A 22,768-nucleotide genomic window follows, 5' to 3' on the forward strand; every position below is an offset into this window, starting at 1 on the left:
TTCAAGAAATTAAAAAACATGGGCAATTACTTATAAACACATAAGTGAACTCACTCCTAACCAATTTGGAACAAGCAACAAAGAGCAAAAGTGTTTGAATCACACTCATCCACACCAACAAACAAAAGATTCTTAAAATTTTCATTACAAAAAGCATATAATTGATATTACATACCCCAAGTGAAAAAACATATTCTTTGCGTACATTTTATGACATCAACGTTAGACATTGGCTTTCAAATAGCCTGTCAAATAGAGATTCAAAACATAGAAAGTAAACAATTCTAGGAAAAGTACAGACTTATTAGTATTTATATCTTTTGAGAAGTGGTAGAAATGAAAAATCTTAATCAAAAGTTGTCACTTCATTCCGATAAAAGAAGAGGCCAGAAGGACCATCGTTGGGCAGGAGCGCTAACTTTACAACACTTTCAGCACCTTCATCAGTCGTCAAATAGCCATTGTTGTAGTTTATATCTGTCTTGACATAGCCAGGGCAGACGCAATTGACTCGAAAAGATGGGTACTTTTTGGCCACAATCCTTGTGTAGGCATTCATAGCTGCTTTTGAAATCATATAAGAAGACGAATATCTAGGCCAGCCTTTGGTTTCCAAGGAACCCTCTTTAAAATCTTTCAGATATTCATTCAATACCTCATCTACTCTTTCTTCTGTTAGGCTTTCAGCATTACCTAACACTTCTTTAGCCCATTCATTTGGTATTTTCTGAAACAGCAGGAGACACTTTAATTTTTGATTCATGGGAAAATGAATTATAGTTTAATTTGAAAAAAGAAGAAGAAGAAGAAGAAGAAAAGAGACTCTATACCTCTTTTAGAAAGTAAATAAGAGGAGTGCTTCTTATAGTCCCATCAATTTGTAAGAAAGAAAGGAAGTAACTTCCTTAAAAAACAGTAATAGTGATTAATTAGCAACAAAGAAACAGAGTGGCAGCCATTGGGTTCCAGAGTGGCAGCCATTTGAGTTTGATGGCAGAATGTGTGTGTGTGTTGAGAGAGAGAGAGAGAGAGAGAGAGAGAGAGAGAGAGAGAGAGAGAGAGAGAGAGAGAGAGAGAGAGAGAGAGAGAGAGAGAGAGAGAGAATGGGATTTATTTTGACCTTTTAACTGTTGGGATGGAAATGTGTTATGGAAGCACAACGAAGATAACCTCAAGACGGCAAAGTTCAACTTTTTAGATCGTGAAATGAAACTGCCTCAAACCACAAATGGCTTAACTACATAAGTATCCACTATCCAGTCCATTAAAAAAAAAAAAGCACATAACACTTAGATGGGACTCAAATTGGTGAAGTTTCAAGTGGCACCGAAACAAATAATGATACATGGATCTATTCTTAAGCCAGTTATAAGTTGAACCATCTACTTTTGATTGGGATTTAGTGTTGGCTCGTTCCAGAACTTTTTCTTGTAATAAATTTCAAAACCAAATCAAAACTTGTATAAAATTTAATTCTAAGTTCTAATAAGGGTTCCAGAAATTTTATCTGCAGTTTCATACCTCTAAGTGTCCCATGGAAGCGGAAACATTAACAATCCTTGGTGAATTGGACAACTGGAGGATTGGAAGAAGTGCTTCAATCATTCCATTGGCGCCATAGTAGTTTGTTTTGAGGCACTCTTCAGCTAACTCATAAGTGTCTGTCGCTATTTTACTCCAATCCACATTGACACCTTCCTGCATCAATGAGAAGAAAATTCATTCTCTTCCAAGCCAATTGTACAAAGAAAATGGTAGGCAGATACAGGTTGCTTAACAACAGTACTTAGTTAGCTTCCCAACCCCAGTCTGAAGACCCGAACACACTATACTTATGGTAAAAGCATCCATAATTTTGTGGCCAAACATTGCAAGATTTCATAGGGAGCGCAACAAGGAATTAGAAAAAGCTAATCAGCTACCAGACAAAATACGGTAACTTTGACTAAAGCCGCTTTAGTCAAAGTTAATTGATGCAAGTGTGGTTTTATATGGGTTTTCTTTCTAGAACATGACCAATATCATAAAAAAGTCATACCTAATGCACAAAATCCCTTTTTGTGGAGTTTGAGAAAGGTGATTGGTAGATAACTTTAGTCCTAATTTTTATTGGAGAGACTGATTTCTAGATTTGAACCCACAACCTAATAGGTTATTTACTTTCAATTTGCAAGAGGGCTTTGGCTGAATAATAATGATTTGGCATAAGATTCCTTCTTACTTTGTTAGGAATTAATTAACTACAATGATCAACAAGAGTTATAACAAGATAATGTCTAATCTTGAAGTTACAATCAAGTCACTCTTTCTCAAAGTTACATCCAAGTCCACTCACCCTTTTCTTATTTTTTGGCAATGAAAAAATATCATACTTTCATAACTTACCTTACCAAGACCTGAAGCAGCTAAAGCATCTCCATCTATTATAGATCCAGCGATCCCGGCGTTGTTGACCTGCATAGAATTTTAAGATTTGTCATCATTTATTTTATTTTGTAAATTAAACCAAAAACAGGATCATGAACAAGATGACCCGAAGCAAGTATTATTGAGAGTCTCTATTATATTGATAATTGACCAATCACATCAAATTTTAAAATTTGTACATAAGATGGGATTATAACAAGAGCAATTTACAACAAAGCTTTAGTTCTTGTTGAAAATTCATCGATGGAGTTGATGTGCAGATTTTTATGCAATTTAAAGCAAGGTTGTGTTTGTTGTTTAGTCTGTACAGTCTACACTTTTATCGTATTAAAATTTCCAATATTTTCTGCCCCTCTTTCCTCTTCTCTGTCATGGATATTCAAAGAGTTGATTCAAGAGTAACTTTAAGCAATGTTACACAATACAATAAATGCATAGATAACCATCGGATTATATTTTCTTCTTATTCCCTTTATGCTTGCAAAATTTCAGAAGATTCAAAAGGCCAGTGACTATATCATCTATAAAATACTTAAATTTCATGTTTTTGTATATTAAAACTGTAAGGTTGAATTTATTCAACCATCTAATTGGCTTTATTCCGTGCCAAATTTGCTTGTAATTCAGCATTTAGTGACCCTGTATCTAGGTGGGTTTGTTGTAAGGGTAGTGAGTGAGATAGAGTGAAGATTGCTCAAGAGTGTGCAAGAAAACAGAGAGTCGCGGCTGGGACTCGCGGGTGGACTCGCGGCTGCAAGCCGCCAGAAGATGCACACGTGCCAAGCATGCTGGAAGATGAACAGTCATGCTAGCTGGAGCACTACAGGACAAAACAGGACAACTGGCCATACGGTTAACTCGCGACTGGATCTCGCGACTTGGTCAAGCCGCGAGGTCAAGCCGCGAGCCACCCCTGTTTTGCTAAAACCTGACGTTTCACATTCCTCTCCACTCCAATATAAATACCCCTTTAACCCACGATTGAAAGAGAGCTTCCAGAGAGAATTTTGAGAGACAAACCCTAAAGAAAAACAAGATTGTTTCACATACAATCCCTACCTTAGAGTCTCATCATATTCCTCAACTCTCTTCCTCTCCATTGTTAAATCCTTGAGAGGCATTATACCAAACCTGGTTCTCACCATCATCATCTCTGTGAGACAGTCGTTTGGAGTTCTGGGAAGCAGTTAGGAAGGAGCCAATATTCATTGGTTGATGCTACGGTCTAGTAGCGGAATCCGGGAAGCTAGAAAAGAAAAAGGTTCGGCGCAACCTCGTTGGAGCAAGAAGCTTGGAGGGCTTAGGTGCACTGGGTAGATTAGGCTTGGAGGGTCTATTGCTGTCCTTGTATCCCAACTGTATTTTCTAGTGGATTGATTACCGCTTGGAGGGCGGCGGAGAGGTTTTTCGCCGAGGACTTCGGTTTCCTCTTCGATAACACATCGCGTGTTGTCTTTGTGTTTGCATCTTCCTTCCTCTCTATCTTTGTCTTTATATTATCTGCTGTGGATTTTATTTTGTTATAGCTTAGATAGTTTATAACCAATTTCATATTATAGCATATGTTAAGTTTCCGCACACTAGTTGTTTGACATATTGCTTGTGTTGGTTTAGTTGGAATTTGGGGGTCTAAACGTTCAAAAGTGTTTTTGTACACGTTTTTGAACTTTCAATTGGTATCAGAGCGGGTACACTTGTTGTGGTTTAAATACCTAAGTGTGATCCTTGACCCCTTGTGTTTATTTGCCATGGGTTGTGCTTTGTATGCTTCTTTGCATGATTTGGTTGGTGATGAATGTAACATGCCACATGTTTGTGAAAATGCCTCTATGAGTGTTAATCCTCATAAGTGTGATGACATGTTATTTGAATCCATGGGTGTTGTTGACAAACTCTTGAAGAAAAATGCTAAGAAGTTTCAAAAGAATTCGAGCAAGTTATTTTGTGAAAAGGATGATTTGATTGCTAAGCTCAATGAATCCAACGAATTGGTTGAGAAATATAAAAAACTTGCTGAAATTTCTCTTGAAAAGTTGAAAGAGTTTGAATGTTTGAATATGGACTTGGATGCTAAATTTGTTTTGTCTAACAAACTTGTTGATGATCTTAAATGTGAAAATGAATCTCTTAAGATGCATGCCAAGTGTTTGATTGCTGAACCCATTGATAAAATGGATGATAATATTTGTTGCAATCATGTTGTGGTACCCGATTTTGTGCCTAGTGTGTGTTCTACCTTAAAGGACGAATCGGTGTACATTCCTCCACATAAAAGAAATCAAAAGGTGGAGAGAAAGGCTGTTAAGTCAAAACCTTCGTTTAGGTCTCAACCTAAGGCTTTGGATGGATCTAAGTTTGTTCCAACTTGCCACCATTGTGGTGTGATTGGTCATATAAGACCTCAATGTCATAAGTTGAAGAGGGAACAAAACCATGTTGCTAGATCCATTCCCAAAAAGCCTAGTGGACCTAAACGCATTGTTTGTCACCATTGTGGTGCCTTTGGTCATCTAAGACCTCATTGCTCTAAGTTTCAAGCTCTTAAGAGAATCAAAAGAAAAGAGAAACTTGAGCTTTTTGGAAGTTGTGCTAAAAAGAGTAAACTGGATTTGAGTGAAAATAGCATGTTGTTAAAGAAAATGTTTAATGCTCTTAACTCCTTGACTATGTGCATCTCCGGTTCTCATTCTTCCAACTCTCGTCTCGCTTCTCTTGAGACACTCATTCCAAACAATCGTTCCGTTTGGATGAGGAAGGGTTCCTATGGTTGAGCTTTTGCTCTTTTGGTCCTTGATCTAATTCTTTCGATCTTTGTAGGACCCTTCATGCATTAAATGTCATATCTTCATGCATTTTGTGCATCTTGCATTTATTTGTATGCATTGTTTCGTTTTTGATCTTACTTTTATGTTTCTATTTTGTGTGAGTAAAAATCCAAAACCACATAAAAAGTGAAAAATTCAAAAAGTTTGATCGTATTTGTTTGAGCACATATCACATGTGAGTTTGGCCTTGTACCTTTGTACAAAAGGCTTTGTGCATTTTCGAGCTTAGCTTGTTATTTTTGCACTTGTATCTTGAAAGTTCAAAAACGTGTACAAAAACACTTTTGAACGTTTAGACCCCCAAAAACCAACTTAACCAACACAAGCAATATGTCAAACAACAAGTGTACGGAAACTTAACATATGCTATAATATGAAATTGGTTAAACAACTATCTAAGCCATAACAAAATAAACCACAGCAGATAATGTAAAGGCAGAGATAGAGAGGAAGGAAGATGCAAACACAAAGATAACACCCGATGTGTTATCGAAGAGGAAACCGAAGACCTCGGCGAAAAACCTCTCCGCCGCCCTCCAAGCGGTAATCAATCCACTAGAAAATACAGTAGGGATACAAGGACAGCAATAGACCCTCCAAGCCTAATCTACCCAGTGCACCTAAGCCCTCCAAGCTTCTTGCTCCAACGAGGTTGCGCCGAACCTTTTTCTTTTCTAGCTTTCCGGATTCCGCTACTAGACCGTAGTATCAACCAATGTAGATTGGCTCCTTCCTAACTGCTTCCCAGAACTCCAAACGACTGTCTCACAGAGATGATAATGGTGAGAACCAGGTTTGGTATAATGCCTCTTAAGGATTTAACAATGGAGAGGAAAAGAGTGAGGGAATTTGATGAGACTCTAAGGTAGGGATTGTGTGTGAAACAATCTTGTTTTTCTTTAGGGTTTCTCTCTCAAAATTCTCTCTGGAAGCTCTCTTTCAATCGTGGGTTAAAAGGGTATTTATACTGGAGTGAAGAGGAATGTGAAACGTCAGGTTTTTCCAAAACAGGGGTGGCTCGCGGCTTGACCTCGCGGCTTGACCAAGTCGCGAGATCCAGTCGCGAGTTAACCGTATGGCCAGTTGTCCTGTTTTGTCCTGTAGTGCTCCAGCTAGCATGACTGTTCATCTTCCAGCATGCTTGGCACGTGTGCAGCTTCTGGCGACTTGCAGCCGCGAGTTCACCCGCGAGTCCCAGCCGCGACACTCTGTTTTCTTGCACACTCTTGAGCAATCTTCACTCTATCTCACTCACTACCCTTACAACAATCCCACCTAAATACAGGGTTACTAAATGCTGAATTACAAGCAAATTTGGCACGAAATAAAGCCAATTAGATGGTTGAATAAATTCAACCTTACAATCTCCCCCTTTGGCTATTCCGTGACAAAACCCTAAAACAGACTCTAGACTTAACATGTGAGTTGGGAACAGTTGAACAAAACTCACTCACACCTAACTCTAGAAGCTGAGAAGCACTTGAATCATATGAACATAAACTCCTGAAACACAACAATACACCATGATCATTGTAAGCAGAAAATTATAAATGCATATGAAACAGGCAATATGAGATCAAGCAAAGATGGAGTTAATAAACAAATCATGGCTTGATCAACCAAGTGAACACCACAAGGTAGTGATCACAGTGCTCATTCACACTTGGAATGAACACAAGGACATACAAGTTAACAAGCACAAGGCAAGACACTTGTATGCTCAACACTCAACCAATGCATAGCACACATGGCATATGCATCTAGGAACAATCCTACAAGGGCACAAGAGTGACAGTACATAAACCAAAATGCAGAACATTTAGATTAAAGTACTGATTTCAACATAGCATAAAGGCTGCACTTAAGCAAGGTACATACCATAAAGCCTACAAACTATGCATAAAACAATAACCCTAAAAGCTTACAAAAGCACATGGGTACAAACCAACAAAATACCTGAATAACAGTTTTACAAAACACAATATATCAACTTAAAGAGAAGAAAGAAACAAAAAAAATTAAAGACACTCCCCCTTAGATAGTGACACTCCCCCTTAGGGTAATATCCTCCCCCTCTGATTATGCCTATCACTCCCCCTTTTTGTCATGGAATAGGCTAGTCATCCTCTTCTAGCTTCCTCTGAATTTGATCCAATTGAGTTTGAAGAGAAGTAAACTTCATATCCCAGCGGTTGCTTTGATGGTGTAGAGAAGCAGTGAGTCCAGACATCTTGGTATTCAATTCGTAGACAGAGGAGACAATGCGATCAAGTTTCTCATCGAGGGAGAGAGTGCTGAACTGAGAGTCATTGTGAGATGCAGAAGATTCTGGTTTGGCTCTCTTCCGACTATGTCCAACACTTGTATTGTATGTACGCATATTGATTGGACTTGGTTTGGGAATAGGAGACTCATCAGCCGTTGGATAAATTCCCTTGAGCTTCAAGATCCGTGAAATGAGACTGCAGAAAGGAATGCATATCCGAGACTCACTTCGAAGAACCGTTTTGCGCAGAACATGAAAGATATGAGCACAAATGTCGATTTCTTCATCAGAGATTAGATCATGAAGGAACAAAGCACGTCTGAGATTCATATACCCAGTACTTGATAAAGGGTACAAATTGTGAAACATCACAATTGTAAGCACTCGCAGTTTCGGAGAAAGGGAGGAAACACTGATGGATTTGCCATTTGGTGAGAACTCCAAGTCTTGACCAAGACTTTGTTTGAGAAACTCCTCATCAGGACATAGATCATCATAGACTGGTGAATGACGAAAAATGGGTCTGTTGATGTGAAGAATTTCCGCTAGGTATGTAGGAGAGACAGAAAAGCTCCTTTGCCGAACCCAGCACTTAAGTTCATCTCCTTCCACAATTGCGTTAGCATAAAATTCTTTAACCAACTCTTCATACACGATATCCGGATCAGAGAGAAGGTAATTCCAATCCTTGTGAGCAAAACATATCGGAATGTCAGTGTTATGAAGTGAGGGCAGATCCACAGCTCTCTCTAGTAATGGTGTGGCATGAAGAAAAAAATTCTCATATGACTGATAGGCTGAATATGATCTGAACTTATTGGGATCGAATCGCTGTGATGAAGAGCGAGTCACTTTTGGGAGAGGTGTGTCTTCATCAACATCAATTACGGGTTCCTTCCCTTTGGAAGAACCTCCTTTCACAGCAGCCTTTTTGAATGGAGACATGACCAGTCTGTATTATAAACAAGGGAAATGACAGAACACAATCCAACAGACTATATCAGCAGTGGGTTAGTGAAAATTTAGGAACAATGAAGAAACCCTAACAGCTGGATGAGTATGGTCAGAAAGTAGCAATGAGGGACACCAAAGGCCCAAATTAGAACTACACAGTATAGAGAGATCAAATATAACCACATAATCAACTGAAAAAGGACCAAAATCAACATCACATCAACAAGATACCACACAGGATCAAAGTGAAACATGATAACAACAGCAGATCAGACAAAAATAGCTAACCCTAGCTAAGCACAGGATAAAGAGCACAACCGCCAACATGAATAAGCTCAAACACAGAAACATAAGCACTCAAGCGAAGCTAGAACAAAGAATAATAGTTGAGCTAAAAACCCATCACAAAATCACAAACAAATGTGAAATAGCCAGAGGGAAAACCAAAAGAACAAGTAAAATAGAGTGCGGGACAGAAAACCATACCTGTTAGGCGACGACTTTGAGCTGAAAAGAGACAAGTAAGGGAGATCAAAAATGGAGGCACGGTGATACAGGGTAAGAGCAAATGAGAAAGACAATGAACAGTCACAAAAAGATCGAGGGAAAAATGAAAAGTTTAAAAACTGCCCCTGTTTATCCAAAACACGCGATTTTCGCGACTGGAACGAGTCGCCCAAAAGTCGCCAGAGTAAGCCGCCAAAACACTAAAGAACAAAAAGTTGAAAAATTTTCTAAGTGTTTTTTGCGACTGGAAGGTCTACCCGTGAGTGAGTCGCGAGCTGAGCCGCGAAAATCTCTGAGTGAATCTCGCGACTGGACCTTCCACTCGCGAACAAGTCGCCAAAACTGACCAGCGAAGATGCGACTGAGGCTCGCGACTTGATATACCCGCGACTGAGCCGCCAAAACAGGGCAAAACTGTATTTTTGAAATTTTCAGAATTTTCAAATAAAAATACTTTCCAAAAACACCTAAAACACTCAAAAATCTTTTTGTGCTTGAATTAACAAAGATTGAGCATGTGAAAACACATTTTATCAAGTACAATCACACAAATGAATATGGCATTTATTGAACATAAACTTGTGTGTTGTGTGTGGATATCATCAATGAGATAGTCCTTTGTCTAATGTGAAGCTTCAATGATCAATTCAACCAAGGCATACACAATTAGCACTAGATCATGTGACCAATCTCAATTATAGAAATGTGAATATATGACCTCCCACACATCTTGATAACATAACTTGGAGCTTTTCATTTGACTCCACTAGCAATCATAACATTTGATATTTTTGATCTATTGAGGCAATCATCTCTCATTGTGAGAGGGATAGATAACATTTTTCTTTGAAGAACAGGCCTTTGGCCTTTTTGAATGAAATTTCACTTTTAATATAAGGTCGCTTACCCTTTTTCCTAGTCAAATACTAGAATGTGCGACAGACTTTTGCAGCTCAATATCTCTTTTCATTTGGAGATTTACATTTGGTGAGCTCTTTTTAGCAAAACATAAATAAAAAGTGGGAAGATATATAGACACAAGTCTATGCATGTCTCAAGATCAACATAACCATTCACTAATCATTCATGACAAGGTTGAAGATTTATTTACAACAATCACATAGATTTCAAGATTTTTCCCACAGTGATATGAGTGCATGAAAACAAGCAATGCTCGAAAATGCACAAAGCCATTAGCACAAAGGTACAAGGCAAAACAAGTTTTGAGACAAAACTCAACAAAGTCAATCAAGCTTTTTGATTTTCTAATTTTTATGTGATTTTTGGATTTTTGACACAAGAAACAAAAATGATTGAATAAACACAAAAATAACCAGCAGTATACAGAAAAGAACAAACAAACAAGAAACATGTTGCAAAAAAAAAAATGTGTGCCCCAACACAGACAGATTTATCAAATTATAAAAAAGTGAAGCACACAACACATAAGAGAGTCAAGGAATTGTACCGACACCAATGGTCTTACGGAGTGATTCAAACCGTGGACCATCGAGAGGCTTGGTGAAGATATCCGCCTTTTGATTGTCGGTGTGTATGAACTCAAGACACACAACTCTTTCCTCTACCAAATCCCGAATGAAATGGTAATGTATCTCTATGTGTTTGGATTTTGAATGCTGAACAGGATTTTTGGAAAGATTGATGGCACTGGTGTTGTCACAGAAGACACACATCGTTTCTTGAGGAATTCCATAGTCATGAAGTAATTTCTTCATCCAAAGAAGCTGAGTGCAGCAACTTCCAGCAGCGATGTATTCTGCTTCTGCAGTAGATAGAGACACTGAATTCTGCTTCTTGCTCATCCACGAAACAAGATTGTTACCAAGATAAAAACAGCCGCCTGAAGTGCTTTTCCGATCGTCTACACTGCCAGCCCAGTCAGCATCCGAATACCCAGCAAGACACGCATTTGAGTCTTTTGAATACCACAGACCATAGTTTGCAGTACCATTCACATATCGAATGATTCGCTTAGCAGCAGTCAGATGAGATTCCTTCGGATTAGCTTGGTACCTGGCACAAACGCCCACACTGAAAGCAATGTCCGGTCTACTTGCTGTAAGGTAAAGCAAACTTCCTATGATGCTCCTATACAATGTAGGACTTACTTCAACTCCTGATGAATCCACATTCAGTTTAGTGGAAGAGCTCATGGGAGTGGAGGCATGTTTTTTGGAGTTTAGGCCAAACTTCTTGACAATATTTCTGGCATACTTCTCTTGAGATACAAATATACCCTCCTTCTGTTGTTTGACTTGAAGACCCAAAAAGAATGTGAGCTCCCCCACCATGCTCATCTCAAACTCCTTCTTCATCTCCTCAGAAAATTCAGTAGCACGATCTTCGATAGTTGCTCCAAACACTATGTCATCAACATAGACTTGTGCCACAAGGAGATAATCTTCATCATTTTTGACAAATAGAGTTTGATCGGCGTACCCTCTCTTGAAACCTCTATCCAGAAGATAATGTGTAAGACGATCGTACCAGGCTCTAGGCGCTTGTTTTAAACCATATAGTGCTTTCTTCAATCTTAATACATGATCTGGAAAATGAGGATCCTCAAATCCTTTTGGTTGCTCAACAAAAACCTCTTCATTTAGATATCCATTCAGAAAAGCACACTTAACATCCATTTGGTAAAGTTTGAACTTCAAAGTGCACGCAATGGACATGAGGATTCGAATGGATTTGAGTCTTGCCACCGGAGCAAATGATTCATCAAAATCCACCCCTTCTACTTGTGTGTATCCTTGAGCCACCAACTGAGACTTGTTTCGAATTATCTCTCCATCTTCATCAGTTTTGTTTTTAAAAATCCACTTTGTGCCTATAACATGAACGTTCTCAGGCCGTGGAGCAAGTTCCCACACGTCATTCCTCACAAATTGATTCAGCTCTTCATGCATTGACTCAACCCAATTCTCATCTTGAAGAGCCTCTTCAACCCTTTTTGGTTCAAACTGTGCAAGATAACAGTGATATGTTACATGATTGGCTAGCAGAATATTTCCTTTCCTGAGGCGAAGACCGTCATCAAGTGATCCTATGATATTACTTTCCGGATGATTCTTGATAATTCTTGAGGATGGCCTTTTTGAAGTGGAAACTTCATCACTACGAGAGATAGGAGGATGAACTTCTGGAGGAGTAAGAGGGCTTGAAGTTCTAGACATCGATCTCGTTTCCCTTCTTGGGTTGATGGGAGTCGATTCTACTTCTGGTATAGGTTCTTCACCTTCTATATCCAAAGCTTCTACCTCAACATCAGGCTCTTCGGTGCTCGGCCCTTCTACATCATCAACCATTTCCACCTTAGGTAAGGCATCATCAATCTTGACATTTATGGATTCCATCACAGTCTTTGTTCTCTTGTTAAACACTCTATATGCTCGACTTGTAGTAGAGTAGCCAAGAAAAATACCCTCATCACTTCTTGCATCAAACTTCCCAAGATTCTCTCGATCATTTAAGATATAACATTTACTTCAAAATACCCGGAAATACTTCACTTTAGGCTTCTTCTCATTCCATATCTCATATGCAGTCTTCTTTGTACCAACTCGAAAGAAAATCCTATTGCCAATGTGACACGAGGTGTTGACAGCTTCTCCCCAAAATTTTTGAGGTATTTGCTTGTTAAGCAACATGACTCTTGCCATCTCCTGAATCACACGATTTTTTCTCTCTACCACTCCATTTTGTTGTGGAGTTTTGGGAGCTGAAAACTCTCTTTTAATACCATTCTTCTCACAGAAGGACTCGAATCTTGCATTCTCAAATTCTCTCCCATGATCACTTCTAACTTTGGCTATTGGAATCCCCTTTTCATTTTGTAATTTCTTGCACAGAATCTCCAGCCTCTCACAAGCTTCTGATTTTTCTCTAAGGAATTCAACCCAAGTGTATCTTGAGTAGTCGTCCACAATGACCATAATATATCTTTTTCCCCCTAGGCTTTCAGTTCTGGTGGGCCCCATCAGATCAACATGAAGTAACTCCAAACAACGAGAGGTGGCTATCACATTTACCTTGTGATGACTTGCCTTAGTTTGCTTCCCCATTTGACATGCACCACAAATGGTCTTCTTTACTTTTCCAAACTTAGGAAGTCCCTCGACTGCTTCAAGTTTGGAGACTTTTGCTACTTGTTTGAAGTTGGCATGCCCAAATCTGTGATGCCACAGCTCCAACATATCCACCCGAGCACTTCTACACGATATTGGTGCCGTGGGAACTATTCCATAACAATTATCCGTAGTCTGATTTCCTTCCAAAACCTGAATCCCCTCTTTATTGATGATCAAACATCCTTTCTTGGAGAATTGTACCAGGAAGTCGTCATCACAAATTTGAGTGATGCTCAGCAAATTTGCCTTCAGCCCTTTTATGAACAGCACATCTTTCAACAGAGGCAAACCGGGTATCTCAATGGTTCCTTTGCCTAGGACTTGAGCATGGCTTCCATCCCCAAAGGTCACATAGTCACCCACCTTTTCTTTGAGTGACTTAAACAGTGACTTATCCCCTGTCATATGGCGAGAACACCCACTATCAAGATACCACAAACATGCATTAAACACCTTTAATGAGGTATGCACAAATAGGTTCACATGTGACAGACAATCTTGACCTTCAAACACAAACTCATCATCAGGTTTCATGCTACTTTTAGATTGATTTTTCATTTTCAGATTCTCAATCATCTCACACAACATTCTATTCTTTCTTTTATATTTCTTAATCAATGATTTTGATTCAGATATGCTACTGTGTAAGACAAGATTCTGATTCTCAAGATATTTCAGCATGTGAACAAAAACTCTAGCATGTTTCTTAGTTATTAATAACTCTACAAGATCATCAGTAAGACACCTTTCAGACATATGCATAGAGACATTTTCACAAACACTTGAGCTACAATTCAGCATGGTATAAACGAAAACAACAACCACAACTCAGGGGTCTAGGATCACACTGAGGTGATAAAACCAACAGCAGTGTACCCGCTCTGATACCAATTGAAAGTTTAAAAACGTGTACAAAAACACTTTTGAACGTTTAGACCCCCAAAAACCAACTTAACCAACACAAGCAATATGTCAAACAACAAGTGTGCGGAAACTTAACATATGCTATAATATGAAATTGGTTAAACAACTATCTAAGCCATAACAAAATAAACCACAGCAGATAATGTAAAGGCAGAGATAGAGAGGAAGGAAGATGCAAACACAAAGATAACACCCGATGTGTTATCGAAGAGGAAACCGAAGACTTCGGCGAAAAACCTCTCCGCCGCCCTCCAAGCGGTAATCAATCCACTAGAAAATACAGTTGGGATACAAGGACAGCAATAGACCCTCCAAGCCTAATCTACCCAGTGCACCTAAGCCCTCCAAGCTTCTTGCTCCAACGAGGTTGCGCCGAACCTTTTTCTTTTCTAGCTTTCCGGATTCCGCTACTAGACCGTAGCATCAACCAATGTAGATTGACTCCTTCCTAACTGCTTCCCAGAACTCCAAACGACTGTCTCACAGAAATGATAATGGTGAGAACCAGGTTTGGTATAATGCCTCTGAAGGATTTAACAATGGAGAGGAAGAGAGTGAGGGAATTTGATGAGACTCTAAGGTAGGGATTGTGTGTGAAACAATCTTGTTTTTCTTTAGGATTTCTCTCTCAAAATTCTCTCTGGAAGCTCTCTTTCAATCGTGGGTTAAAAGGGTATTTATACTGGAGTGAAGAGGAATGTGAAATGTCAGGTTTTTCCAAAACAGGGGTGGCTCGCGGCTTGACCAAGTCGCGAGATCCAGTCGCGAGTTAACCGTATGGCCAGTTGTCCTGTTTTGTCCTGTAGTGCTCTAGCTAGCATGACTGTTCATCTTCCAGCATGCTTGGCACGTGTGCAGCTTCTGGCGACTTGCAGCCGCGAGTCCACCCGCGAGTCCCAGCCGCGACACTCTGTTTTCTTGCACACTCTTGAGCAATCTTCACTCTATCTCACTCACTACCCTTACAACAATCCCACCTAAATACAGGGTTACTAAATGCTGAATTACAAGCAAATTTGGCACGGAATAAAGCCAATTAGATGGTTGAATAAATTCAACCTTACATATCTTTGTGGGAAAAATCTTGACATCTTTGTGTGATTGTTGTAAATCGATCTTCAAGCTTGTCATGAATGATTAGTCAATAGTCATGTTGGTTTTGATACTTGCGTAGATTTGTGCTTATATCTCTTCCCACTCTTTTATTTTTATTGCTTAAAGAGCTCAATAAATGTAAATCTCAAAATGAAAAGAGATAATGAGCTGCAAAAGCCGTCGCAAATACTAGTATTCGACAAGGAAAAAGGGAAAGCAACTTAAATGAAATTGTATGATGCCCAAAAAGCCAAAGGCTTGTTCGTCAAATTGAAATATCACAAATTTCAGGCATCGATCTCAAAATGAGATGTTTAGATTCAAAATGATCAAATGTTATGAATTATAAAGAAGCTAAATGAAAAGCTTCATCATATGTAATCATTTTCTTGTGGGAGGTCATATATGTTCATTTCTATAATTGAGATAGACCACTTGACTTAGCACTAGTTGTGTATGACTTGATTGAATTGATCATTGAAACTTCACTCTAGACTAAGGACTATTCCACATTTGATACACACACACAATACACATGCCTAATGTTCAATGAATGTCTTATTCATTTGTTAGATTGTACTTGTCTAAATGTGATGTGTGTGTGCTCAATCATATATGGTTCAATCCAAAAAGATTTTTGATCATTTTATATGTTTTTGGAAGTGATTTTTATCACTCTTAGAGTTCATGTTTAGTGTTTACTTTGTTTTTCATTGTTTAAACATGTTTTGTTTCGAAAAACAGGTGTCAGAGTTTTTCGCGGCTCAGCTGGCGACTCGCCAGTCGCGAAACCCCAGTCGTGAGCTCACCCAGAAGCTTTTGGCGACTTACTCGCGGCTTGCTCGCGGCTCACTCGCGACTCGCGAAAATTTTCGAGGCTGAAACTCGTGGCTCGTGGCTTGCTCGCGACTGAACCTCGCGACTCGCCCAGTCGCGAAACGCCCAGAAACAGCTTTTTAAAGGGCTTTTTGTGGGAAACTTGTTTTAAACCTCTCCCATCCTCTCTAAAACCCCTCTTTCAATATTTTTACATCAAAATCCAACCAATTTGAATGGTTTTTCATTCCATTAACATTTCTAAGGTAATTATAAATTCTTTTCATTATTTTTGATCCTTGGATTATGTTTTGGAGAGTTTTGTACTCTTGGTTGGGATTTTTATCATTGGGGTTGGGAAAACTTAATTTTTGTCAAATTTCTTTATGGGATTGGTTTCTTTTGTTGATATGCATTGGATGTTGGCTCCTTGTGGCAGAAAGAACATGTATTAAGGGTTGATTTCATGATGTTCATGCATTGTTTCACATTATTGTTCATAGTGTGCATGCCAGGTGTTTGATAAAATGCCTCTTAAACATTTTCTTGCTTGTTTGGACTCCGATGAGTACCAAACTTTGGGGTTTCTCATGTTTCCTCATTAGGAACATGTTTGGTTCATTGGTTGTGTATTTTAACACACTTTGCCCCACATGTGCATTTTTCATGCATTGGTCATGCATGCACTTGGCCACCTCTTGCACACACCTTTGCTACCCTTATCATGCATTGGACTTTACCTTATTTCTTCATCCTAGCATGTCATGTTTACCGTATGCTTTGTAGCATGCTACTTTGTCTTAAGTTTGAGCTTCATTTTCTCATTCATCTTGCACCCCTCATGCATCATTATCATTGTTTGTTCATTCATCTCTTGCCTTTTTTTTCTTCTTGACCCTTTGTCTATTCCTGACAAAAAGGGGGAGAGTATACTCTAGAGACTCTAGAGAGTATACCGGAGTGTTTTGTCATTTCTATATGACTCTTGTTATGACTCTTGTGCACATCCTTAGGGGGAGAAATTCTATTTCTCGTGCACATTTGTAGGGGGAGAGTTTTTCCATAGTGGAGATGCATATATCAAGGGGGAGAAGACATTGTGTTATCTAGAAAACTTTGTTCTGTTTGTTTTCTTGTTGGCTTTATGGTGCTTTGAGTTATGCTTTGTTGTTCTCATTACATCATGTTTGTGCTTTGGACATGCATATATCCCTATGCTATTGTGCTTCTTTGAATGCATGTTCGTATGATCATTTGCTTTGCTATGTGATCATTGTAGTCATTTCTATATGACTGTTTTGGTGTATGATCAAGTTGCTCACATGTTTCACATCATGTTTACTTGATTGTAATTTACTTGTTACATTATACTTGTCCTTTTATTACTTGCTTTACCTTGAGGGTCTAATGTGTTTTGTGCAAGTGTTTCAGGTTACAAGTATATATGTTCCAAGTGCATCACAGCTTCTCATCACTTTGAAGGGGAGAAATTTTAAGCACTTTTAGTTTATATTGTTTAAGTTTTTATTCAATATAATGTGTTTGTACCAATGTGCTTTTGTAAGCTTTTAGGGTTATTGTTTTATGCATAGTTTGTAGGCTTTATGGTATGTACCTTGCTTAAGTGCAGCCTTTATGCTATGTTGAAATCAGTACTTTGATCTAAATGTACTGTCACTCTTGTGCCCTTGTAGGATTGTTCCTAGATGCATATGCCTTGTGTGCTATGCATTGGTTGAGTGTTGAGCATACAAGTGTCTTGCCTTGTGCTTGTTAACTTGTATGTCCATGTGTTCATTCCAAGTGTGAATGAGCACTGTGATCACTACCTTGTGGTGTTCTCTTGGTTGATCAAGCCATGGTTTGTTTATTAACTCCATCTTTGCTTGATCACATTTTGCCTGTTTCATATGCATTTATAATTTTCTGCTTACAATGATCATGGTGTATTGTTGTGTTTCAGGAGTATTGTGTTCATATGATTCAAGTGCTTCATAGCTTCTAGAGTTAGGTGTGAGTGAGTTTTGTTCAACTGTTCCCAACTCACATGTTAAGTCTAGAGTCTGTTTTAGGGTTTTGTCACGGAATAGCCAAAGGGGGAGATTGTAAGGTTGAATTTATTCAACCATCTAATTGGCTTTATTCCGTGCCAAATTTGCTTGTAATTCAGCATTTAGTAACCCTGTATCTAGGTGGGTTTGTTGTAAGGGTAGTGAGTGAGATAGAGTGAAGATTGCTCAAGAGTGTGCAAGAAAACAAAGAGTCGCGGCTGGGACTCGCGGGTGGACTCGCGGCTGCAAGCCGCCAGAAGATGCACACGTGCCAAGCATGCTGGAAGATGAACAGTCATGCTAGCTGGAGCACTACAGGACAAAACAGGACAACTGGCCATACGGTTAACTCGCGACTGGATCTCGCGACTTGGTCAAGCCGCGAGGTCAAGTCGCGAGCCACCCCTGTTTTGCTAAAACCTGAAGTTTCACATTCCTCTCCACTCCAGTATAAATACCCCTTTAACCCACGATTGAAAGAGAGCTTCCAGAGAGAATTTTGAGAGACAAACCCTAAAGAAAAACAAGATTGTTTCACACACAATCCCTACCTTAGAGTCTCATCATATTCCTCAACTCTCTTCCTCTCCATTGTTAAATCCTTGAGAGGCATTATACCAAACCTGGTTCTCACCATCATCATCTCTGTGAGACGGTCGTTTGGAGTTCTGGGAAGCAGTTAGGAAGGAGCCAATATTCATTGGTTGATGCTACGGTCTAGTAGCGGAATCCGGAAAGCTAGAAAAGAAAAAGGTTCGGCGCAACCTCGTTGGAGTAAGAAGCTTGGAGGGCTTAGGTGCACTGGGTAGATTAGGCTTGGAGGGTCTATTGCTGTCCTTGTATCTTAACTGTATTTTCTAGTGGATTGATTACCGCTTGGAGGGCGGCGGAGAGGTTTTTCGCCGAGGACTTCGGTTTCCTCTTCGATAACACATCGCGTGTTGTCTTTGTGTTTGCATCTTCCTTCCTCTCTATCTTTGCCTTTATATTATCTGCTGTGGATTTTATTTTGTTATGGCTTAGATAGTTTATAACCAATTTCATATTATAGCATATGTTAAGTTTCCGCACACTAGTTGTTTGACATATTGCTTGTGTTGGTTTAGTTGGAATTTGAGGGTCTAAACGTTCAAAAGTATTTTTGTACACGTTTTTGAACTTTCAAAAACTATGCATAAAAGACAAAATTTTGTAGATTAAAGAGTAAATTACATCCAGTTGACTCAAAATATAGCATGCATGTTAATAACATACATAAAAAATAATAATAATAAGAAGAAGAATCTCGGTTTCCAAACAGTAATTCAAATGGCTAGTTAAACCACCAGAAACATTTCAAAAGTACCAATATATCGAGCCTCCCATATTTGGTTTTAATGAAATCTGCAAAGGAAGCTATATTAGCAGGATCCGCCACATCAAGCTGATAAAATACAACGTGGTCAGACAGCCCAAACTCTCTCAGCTTTTCAACAGCTTCAAGGCCTTTTTTCTCATCTCTAGCAGTTAGAACCACCACGATCCCATTTGAGGCCAGCTTCCTGCATATTTCGAAGCCAATCCCCTTATTGGCCCCTGTAACAACTGCGTACCTGAGAAAAAAAGAAAAAGAAAAGTATAAATAAAACACTGTGTCATGGCACTACTGCGAAAACACCATGAAAGAAGAAGCAAAGTACTTCTTTGTAGCTTCTGCCATTGATGATGAAACTTGGGACACTTTTGCAATAGTGAAAGCTGTGCTTAATTCTTCTATATATCTACTACGGTAGTAGCTACACTACTTTTTGGTTTTGTCAAGATAGTGGCGTTCTTTTTTTCCTTTTTTTTTTCGGTAACATCGCCGGGTCTTTTTTCTCTTCTAATTTTTTTTTTTTTATATACATATGGGACCCGTTTATATTAATAAATCGTCACAGTATTTTTATAATTTTAATTCTTTATAGGTTAAAATAAAATATTATATTAAAATCAATCACAATTAAAAATAAAAATATTGTAAAAAAAGAAATATTACATCCATAACATTTCCCATACATACAGTACTAACTACATTACTTTTTTGTTTTTCAATATGTATAGTTCATTGGCTTTTTATTTTTATTTTTTTTGGTAATACTGCCAAGTCAATTTTTTTTTATATACATATGAGACCCTGTTTATATATATATATATATATATATATATATATATTAATACAACAAATTGTCACAATATTTTCATAATTGTTAAAATTTTAATTTTTTATAGGTCAAAATAAAATATCATATTGGAACCAACTAAGGTTCTGTTTGGATACCGTTTATTACTAAAAATAGAAAATACTGTAACAAAATAATTTTTAAATGTATGAATAATGCCGTGAGACTTACTTTTAATGAAAATTTTACTAAAAAAAAGTACTTGTAGGTCTTGTAAACAGTGCACAAAATCCACTAATTTTGATGCAAATGCAACTGAAAGTGAGTTTTAGCTCTATCCAAACTCACACTATGACTAAAAATAAAGATATTGTAAAAAATGAAGAAGAAAATTAAACATACCGAGAGTGAGAAGAAGAAAATTAAACCGAATGGTGTGGGTTTGGATCCAAGTTTATGTTTTAAGTCTGCGTTTTCCTTTTTTTTTTTTTTTTTTTTTTTTGCTTCAGCTGCAGTTGTTGACCAAGTCAGCAGTGAACAATGTACCCGTGCACTATTTATGGGTCCCACAAACTTCACTTTTCAGTAACTTTTTTATTAAAAATGGGCCTCATGGTACTATTTATACATTTAAAAATTATTTTGTTACAGTGTTTTCAGTTTTTAATTTTTAATTTCAACAAAATAAGTTGTATCCAAACAGATCTTGAAGATAAAAATCACTTTTCTTTTGTATAATAATTTAATAGGGTGCTTCTTCTTTTATTGTTGTCATTGATTACGTCTAGAGAGGGATGGAGATTTCCATACGAAAAGCAAACATTATAGAAGAGTGGGGACACACGTCACCCACCATACATCTCCCCATCTGTTCAGGGTATCCGAGTCTTGTTTCTTTCATTACTTTATTTAATATCCTTCGCCATTTTTAGCAACCACTGGTTTTTTTTTTTTTTTTTTTTTTTTTGTCACTTACTTCCCTGCACTCACGCAAAACTTTGGGACCTGAAATATCAATGTCGTCTGTTTTTTTTTTTTTTCATCATGCTATAATAACTACCGCATGCATAAAAAATTACAGTTTCAAACATTTCTCACAACACAACATTTGTGGTGAATTTAAGTTTGATGTTTTTTTTTTAACAGTTTCAATTTTTTTTTTTTTTAATCTCATCATGCTATGTCTACGTCCACAACATTTCTCACAACACTTTCATAACAAATTATTTGTGGTAAATTATTATTGGTCCTAATATAAACTTACCAATGAAATAGTTTCCAAAAAAAAAAAAAAAAACTTACCAATGAAATTACTTTTTTACCCACCAATAACAATTCGTAACAATCTATTACTTATGATTTATTTTAAAAATATTGTAGACATAGCATTTCTCTTGTGAAAATGTTAAGACATCTTGTTGTCGTTATAATATACTCACAACGGTTGAAGTATCAATTCTATACAAGTCAAAATAAAATATAACAAAATTATAAAGGTATTATGAAAATATTATACCATTCTGTCGTGTTTCTAGATTTTTTTTATTTTTTTTTTTGGTTTAGTTAATTTTGTTAAGCCAAAATTCATTGCTTTACATACAGTTTTCTTGAATAGACTTTTTGTATTTTTATCTTTATGCACCATTTTATGTAAAAACACATAGTTTTATACAAAGGAAAAGGAAAAAAAAAAAAAAAAAAAAACACTTAGGATTAAAACACTTTGCATCCTTCACGTTTGGGGAAGTTCACAATTCCTTCTTAAACTTTAAAATCAAGCAATTTTACCATTAATATTTTGGAAAATAGCAAATATATCATATTGTTATTCTCTCGGTTAAACCCTAATAAAAGCTTATGATTCTTAAAATATATCAAATGTGTAATGTCTAAAATACTCCCACTAAATTTTAATATCCCAAAAATTTTCTTCACGTATTTTGAGTTTTAGATGGTAATAATGTTTAGAAAGTTTTTTTTTTTTTTTTTTTTTGAGACAAATAATGCTTAGAAAGTTTGAATTGTGATATAAGATGTTTTATTTATTACCTAGAGAACATTGATTTTCTACGTTTAAATCTTCGAAACTTATAATTTATCTAATGGAAAATTCAATGACACATGCCTTTTGTTATTTTTATTTTTTTTTCCCTTGCCTAAAATGGGTGTTCATTAAAAACTAAGTAAGCTAAATATTGCACCTAGACTCATGTAGAATGATAAAGTAAAAAGTATGAATGATAAAATTTTTATTGTGTATGGTTGAAGGTATTTGATGAAGAGTTTCAATTGTAACACCCCAAAAACATAAATAATAAAAGTCTATTCAATCTAAATAATCCATAAAAAAAATATTAAATAAAAGCAACCAACAACCTAAAATCTCATTACAATTATCAGAGCTCTAATTCCACCAATGCTAAAATATTCTCAAAATAATTCTCCAGTACAATATTCAATACCATAAAAATAATAATGAAATCCTCAGTTTCACAATATAATTTGTAACTGTTGTCTTCCAAGAATCTCTACTCTAATGATCCCTCTAATGTATCTATAAGGGGGAATAAGAGAGAGGGGGGGGGGGTGAGATAACTCAATAAGTGAAATT

The 22,768-nt window shown here is 37.4% G+C and overlaps 1 protein-coding gene across 1 annotated transcript; it reads right to left on the minus strand.

The window, feature by feature from the left end:
• Positions 1-120: 120 nt before the first annotated feature.
• LOC126696968 ((+)-neomenthol dehydrogenase-like) lies at positions 121-19,820 on the minus strand. Its single transcript, XM_050393749.1, has 5 exons — positions 19,696-19,820; positions 19,362-19,608; positions 2,386-2,454; positions 1,522-1,698; positions 121-727 (listed from the first exon to the last, which is right to left on the minus strand). The coding sequence occupies exons 1-5, from the start codon at positions 19,713-19,715 to the stop codon at positions 347-349; spliced, it is 894 nt and encodes a 297-aa protein (XP_050249706.1). The 5' UTR covers positions 19,716-19,820; the 3' UTR covers positions 121-346.
• Positions 19,821-22,768: the final 2,948 nt, after the last annotated feature.

Source organism: Quercus robur, chromosome 8 (assembly GCF_932294415.1).
Source record: "Quercus robur chromosome 8, dhQueRobu3.1, whole genome shotgun sequence".
Lineage (NCBI taxonomy): Eukaryota > Viridiplantae > Streptophyta > Magnoliopsida > Fagales > Fagaceae > Quercus > Quercus robur.